The following is a 7,086-nucleotide window of genomic DNA, read 5'->3' as shown; positions in this document are numbered from 1 at the left end:
ACTGTCTCACCGTACCAGATGTAAAGTAAAACACGTACATGTAAATGAATCTTTATATTTATCATAAAAACATATTCCCGGAGAATAGATTAAAGAAGCTAAGATGTGAATACTACGAATAAGAGAGTTTTGGAAATTTTGAGCAAGATCAGTAGACCAGGAAACCTTAAAAATAACTGACAAGTATGAATAAGAATAAACCATAAATTTATTTGTAAAAAATATTTAAGGAAGCACGTAAAACAGTACAGTCTACTTAAAATTCAGTGAGATGGGTGTGCCTGCATTTTGGAAGCCAACTCCTTTGTGCCAATGTCAACTGAGGTTAAGGTTAAACGAAGGCAGGCTTCGAGAGATGTTTGATTAAATAGATTCCTCTCTTTGGATTTAATCGACTTCATTGCGGAAAATGCTGCTTCACAAAGGTAGGTACTGCCAAACATTGACAGCAAGTGCAATCCAAAACGGCGTAAATTAGGATAATACTCTTCAGAAAGAAGAGGCCAAAATTGAGTGATTGGCAGTATAGCTTTGCTTAATAAAAACTGGTCACTTTGCAAGTCACACAATTCAAGCTGCAAATCTTCATCGGCTTCTGATATAGTTATAGTCAGCGGAGCACTGAATACATTGAAGTTTTTCTCAAGGTGCTGGAAATCTTGAAATCGCTTGTTGAAGTCTTCAATCAGGGTATCAAGAGTTTCAACAAAGCAGCAGAAGTTATTGTCCTCTATTTCTTTAGAAATAACATCACAATTTGGAAAGTGAATCAGAATGTTACTTTGCAGATTACTTTTGAAGAGACTTAATTTTTTGCGGAAGCCATCTATGAAACCATACAGAGAAACAATTGTTTGATTCCTACCCTGTAAACTTAAATTGAGCTTATTCAGATGCTGAGTAATATCCGTGAGGAATGCTAGACCTTTCAGAAAGTTGACGTCTTGCAATAAACCTTTAAATCCATCAGTGTCTGCATTCAGTTCTTCTAAAAAGTTTAGAATCTCATTACGCAAACTGAAGAACTGCTGCAGACATTTCCCAGCACTAAGCCAACGAACAGTAGAATGGAGTGAAACGTCAGAAAATTCTGTATCCAAATCTTTCAAGAAATCAACAAATAGACGATGCCTCAGTGCTTTATTACCGCCTCTAATGAAATTAATAATTCTCATTACATGCTGCATTACATCAGATAAATGTATACAGCGACTAGATAACGATTCTTGATGAATAATGCAATGAAACATTGGGCAGTCGACTCCAGCATCTCTCAAGTACGCTATAACCCCTCTTTTAGCTCCAGTCATTGATTTGGCACCATCTGTTACGATGCAAGAGCATTTCTGAAATCCACCATACTTGCTCACTAAAGAATTCAGTGCTTCATAAATATCAGATCCTTTTGTAGTGGTAAAAAGTGGGAGTAAGCCGAGTAACTCCTCACTGACATTAAACTGTGAGTCAATACTTCTAACAAAGACAAACAACTGACTGACATCCCTTATATCTGTGCTTTCATCAAGAGCGAGAGAATAATAAACACACTGCTGAATTTGATTCATGACCTTCTCCTGAACGAAATTGCTAAGCTCTTCAACACGTCTAGCAACAGTTTGATGCGAGAGTGGAATTTTTTCAAACCCAAGAGCTGCATCATTAAAGCCCATGGCCTTTCCCATAGCTATTGCACATCGCTTAATGAGATCACCGTCAGAGAATGCCTTTTTGGATTTAGCCATCAAAAGTGATACATCACAAGAGGCTATGGTTGTAGAAGACGAAGGCTTCACTAATTGAAACATCTTTTCTTGACGCTTACGCAGTGTATTTATCATAGCCAGTGACATGAAGAGTGCTGTAGTGTCGTTGTACATTGTACTCTTTCATAACAGATATCATTTCATTACAAATTAAACATAAAACTCGACCACTTTGTTCTTTCACCAGAAACCTCAATTCCCAACTATCCTTGAATTGACGCTTTTCATCAGAGATTTTTCTTTTCTGAGCCATCGTAAAAAATGTGGCACTAAGTCTGAAAAGAAAGAAATAGAACAGAATGTAATGGAGGATTAAGTAAAACTGAAATGATAAAGAATAATAATAATAAATGTTTATTATTTCATCAAAATGAAAATCACAATTTTAAACAATTGTATGCTTATGATGGTGTACCACAACTATTAAAAGTCTGTATACAGTACGGAATAAAGGTGTTTGAGTTGAATTATTCCAATTCAAACTCAAATAAAGTTTAGTAAAAAACACTTTTTTCGAAATAACTCAATAGATGTCTAAATAATACTAATTTTTAAAAGTTTTCTAGAAGAGGCTGCGGGCCGCATTAAAGGAGGCCGTGGGCCACATGCGGCCCGCGGGCTAGGCTTTGGACAACCCTGCTCTAGGGCGACCAGATCCAGATTTCCCTTTTACCAAGTGTTTGACTTCAAACCTTTGATCAATTCACTTCACTGCAGCTAAAGATATTTTCATTTTTCTTTTCTTAAAATATCAAAAATCTGCTTATAAGTCATTAATCCTATAATTCGTTTTTTTATATCCTCGCCAAGATGCTGTCTTATCATTTTTAGGATTAATATTTTCACGTATTATTATCTGTTATTATAATAATAATAATCTGCAAAATAGAAATTTTCAGTTAAAATTAACAAAACTTCATGGAAAAATATTGAAAAATCGATTTCTTCTTTCTTTCACTCTTGAACCACTGTTTTGCTCATGTGTATATATATATATATATATATATATATATATATATATATATATATATATATATATATATATATTATATATATTAGCAATGGACCTATTCTAATATTTTTCGCGATTCCAATGCAATTACCGATTCTGCTCGAAATTCCGGATTCCGATACAATTACTGATTCGAGTCCTATTTAAATTTCTAAATATTTTGTTTTTGTTTGTGGTGGAGATTGAATTACCGCTAAAACCCATGTAAAATGTGTCCGTATTTTCGCAAATGTAAAAATATACTTATGCGTGTGACCTATATTTACTGGTAGTTTAGAACTAATAAAACTTTATTTCATCTTAATGCAAGCCATAGAAAATTTAGTTTTAAACAAAGACAATAAAATAAAAATGATAAAATAAATCGTTTTGGACATCGGAAAACAGGCACCACATTTTCCGATCCCGATACTCCCCCAAATTTTTCAATTTCCGATTCAGATGATGACTAATTTTCCCACCACCAAGGTACACACACACACACACACACACACACACACACACACACACACACACACACATATATATATATATATATATATATATAAACGGGCGAGTGATTAACAATTGTTAGATTATCAATCAAATTTTAATAGGAAACATAACAAAAACATATTTATATGTACGATCGTTTCTGAAAGTATATCCTTTTATTTATTATTTACAAATAAAACCATCGAGAAATGAGTAAAATATTTCTGGATACCGTCTCCTCATCAGCATATATAGAAGGGGAGGGGGTAGAGAAGACACCAAATCTTAATCAGCTTATTGAAGTAAATAGAGTTTGTGAACCTAGAATTACAGTTTTTTTTCTTAAGTGGAATTTAATTTTTTTTGTTTATATCATTACTATATGTCTACGTGATACAATGTAAATCATTGTGCAATGATTGGATGGTAAAAAGGGAGACAAATAGTACGAAACATTACATTTTTGATTTTATACTTGGATAGGATTTTTATGAGGGGGAAATCTATATATCTATAAAAGTGTGTGTGTCTTTCTGTCTGTGTACATTTCCCTACGCAAATTTTCAGTCTACAGGCTCGAAATTTGATATACAGGGTATTGAGATTTGGAAAAATCTTTGTAATCCGTTTTCAGTCAGAAATTTGGCTGTTAAGGGGTCTAAGTCCAACCATTTGACCTTTGAGAACTCTACCAAACTCCTCCGCCAATTTTGGGTCCAAACATTTTAAATTTTAGATATACGTTCCTTGGACAAGGATCTAACTAAATAACTTGAGGTGAGTTTAAAACAATAAATGTTAAGGGGTCATAATAGGGGTGAAATTTTAAAAAATTGACGGCTTTGTTTTTGCTCAACATACACCTTCAAACACCTGGGAAACGCCAGGCTGAAATGCTAGTTATCTATAAGTGTGAAACCTTTATGGATAATTTAACAATTATTAATTCCTCACTATTTTCTATTTAAATTATCTTGGTAATTACACCTATAAAGCTCAAATTACTCAAAGCATAGCACCATTAAATATATTTTACTGAGACTTTGCTCATGTGTATCACACTCTCTAATATATATATATATATATATATATATATATATATATATATATATATATATATATATATAGTAAAATAAATGAAATGTTTCCTTTTCAGATTAAATATGCTTTTAACTCTTTTTCAAAGTGTTTTTAACATGTTTTTATTAACTATTTGCTCTTATATATATATATATATATATATATATATATATATATATATATATATATATGTGACTACTTCATTTAATCACATAAATTAATATACGAAAATATAATTTATGCGTAAATTTTCAGCATTTATTTCAGCAGTGCTCAATAGGCATATTCCGCGTTTCATTCTCGTAATAAGCCTGACGAATTATCACGAGAATGAAACGCGGAATATTCTGTGTAGCTAAATTACCATATATATTTTTATAGCCTCACTGATGAGCTGTGAAACAGCGAAACAGTACTGTATGTGGATGACTATAATGCTCCTCATCTTGAGTTGAGCATATTCAGAAGTAATACACGAATTACCATTAGCATATAAGCGACGTTCTTTGTGTAAACAAATCGAGCGGAGGTATTTCGGACGATGTCAAAACATCATTAAACTCACTACTCGCTCAGCGGTCAATAGCGTAATGGTTAGGAGCCTTGACTGCCGTACAGACGGTCGGGGTTCAATCCTGGCTTGAGGTAGTTGCCTTTCTAGCCGCACTGATGAGCTGTGAAACAGCGAAACAGTACTGTATGTGGATGACTATATATATATATATATATATATATATATATATATATATATATATATATATATATATATATATATACCAGCAAAAGTACCCGTCGTTGATTGGGTTCAAAAACATCCTACAGAAAATAGACTTTGATTTATGAAAGTATGATAGGTTATGAAAAGGAAGGGTTGTAAAGAGATAGCTTTGAATTCACACTGAAACACTTATCACAATATTCTGTGGATCTATATTAAAAAACCTTGTTAAATTTTGTGACATATTTCCATTATATGGATGCCAGACGCGAACGAACGCCCCGTAATTTTATTATACCATATTTCTTCATGAAACATAATTATCAAAGTATACTTACGCAGATAGATATGAAAAGTCTTTACTAAAGTTTGTGCCTATTTCCATTCTATGGAGGCCAGGCGCGAACGCAGACCCCACAATTTTATTATACCATCCCTATTTAAGTTAAAACATACTTATCAAAGTATTATTATGTATATCTATATCAAAAACACTTGTAAACGCTTTTTTTAATTTTTAAATTTTTTATTTCCATACTTTGTAGACCAGGCGCGAACGCAGACCCCAAAATTTTAATGAATCATCATTATGCCAGATCAAATATACCCCATTCCTGTGTCTCGATACATCTTCTATCATTATATGTGATCAGTTTTCTATAATAGTCAACCATATAGGAGCCTATTCGTGACCAGACACACACACATAGACGTTCAACTTTATATATATATATATATATATATATATATATATATATATATATATATATATATATATATATATATATATATATATATATGTGTGTGATTTACTTATCAACTGAAAGGGCATTCGGATTTGGAAGTTGGAAGCATCTGTTATTTTTTTTTTAGCCACATTGAAGGACGGTTCTACGGAGACACAGCTCTCTGTGAATATCAAAACGTGTAATAGTTCCTATTTACCCATTAAATCGCGGGAATGCGCGTGTGACTTATGGTTGCGTGTACGTACGTGTGTGCGCGTGTGCGCGCGTGTCCCGGTTAGCGCGTTGGTAAGAGAAGTGCGAAGAAAAGGGAGCGTAATGCACGATACAATTCGCTACTCTTTAGCGACATCAGTTTCCATCGGAAACTCGGGAGCCCCTAAAAATGGGATCAGGAACAGGCTTCGAATGGAACGAACAGCCGAGAGAAAAAAGGAAAAAAAAAAAAAAAGCGGGGATAAGAAAGGTTTGCGGAATAAGAATTTAGAACAAAAGAAAACGAGAAAAGCCAGTTTTAGTTGGTTTGCGGTACCCAATCGGATTCTTTTGGGATTTTTCTCTTAAATGTTTGTAGTACTTTCTTTCCTTCTTTCTTTCTTTCTTTTTTAATCCCTTCTTCTCCTACTTATTTTCTTACTTTCTTCCTTCCCTCCTTCCTTCTTTACTTCATTAAGCTGACTAAAAAAACAAGCACTTAAGGGCAAAGTAAATTCCATCAACACTGTCACCCTTGAAAAAGTTTAGTAAAATTAATACAATGCGAATAATTACGTAATTTATTATAAAGGAATTACAGCTGGGTCTCTTCTCTATCTATTATGGTAGGTGCTCGACAGAACTCCAGTCTATATAGTCCCTTCCCGTAAAATATTCGCAACAAAACACGCCAAGCTGCAACAACCGTCAACAACTCTCTATCAGTACTTAAAACCAAACGAAAATTCCAGCAGTTTCTTCCGTAGGCTTGTTCGTCTGTGGAATGCGATATCGTGAGTCTGCTTACCGGCTGACTATAACATGGCCCTCTTCAAATCTAACGTGAATAAATTCCTGTTTCGCCGTCCTCATAGATAATCTATCCCTACCCAATTCCACCATAACTGATCTTCTTGTCTCACCATCTACCCAACTCTTAACCCTTATTCCAGAGTGACCTCCGGGCCTTGATAAGTGGTGACCTCTCGCGTTAAAAAAAGAAAAGAGTCCAACGCAATTTCTTTTACATTTCTGAATTTTTGAGATAAGGAATTATTGTTTGTATTATTTGGATCAATAGGACTGTTATTCTCATCT

At 33.8% G+C, this 7,086-nt stretch overlaps 1 protein-coding gene across 1 annotated transcript; it reads right to left on the bottom strand.

Annotated features, from left to right (window-relative positions):
• Positions 1 to 263: 263 nt before the first annotated feature.
• On the bottom strand, positions 264 to 1,877 carry LOC145240588 (SCAN domain-containing protein 3-like). Its single transcript, XM_080103982.1, has one exon. It carries the CDS (start codon positions 1,875 to 1,877, stop codon positions 264 to 266), a length of 1,614 nt encoding a protein of 537 aa, XP_079960108.1.
• Positions 1,878 to 7,086: the final 5,209 nt, after the last annotated feature.

Source organism: Euprymna scolopes, chromosome 2 (assembly GCF_053919585.1).
Source record: "Euprymna scolopes isolate OS-2025 chromosome 2, ASM5391958v1, whole genome shotgun sequence".
NCBI classification, from domain to species: domain Eukaryota; kingdom Metazoa; phylum Mollusca; class Cephalopoda; order Sepiida; family Sepiolidae; genus Euprymna; species Euprymna scolopes.
Note: the sequence above shows the minus strand (reverse complement) of the source record. Positions and strands in the feature narration are given on the sequence as shown.

Excerpts from the sequence above, each read along its gene's own strand:
- LOC145240588 (XM_080103982.1), bottom strand. The coding sequence starts at position 1,877 with ATGTACAACGACACTACAGCACTCTTCATGTCACTGGCTATGATAAAT.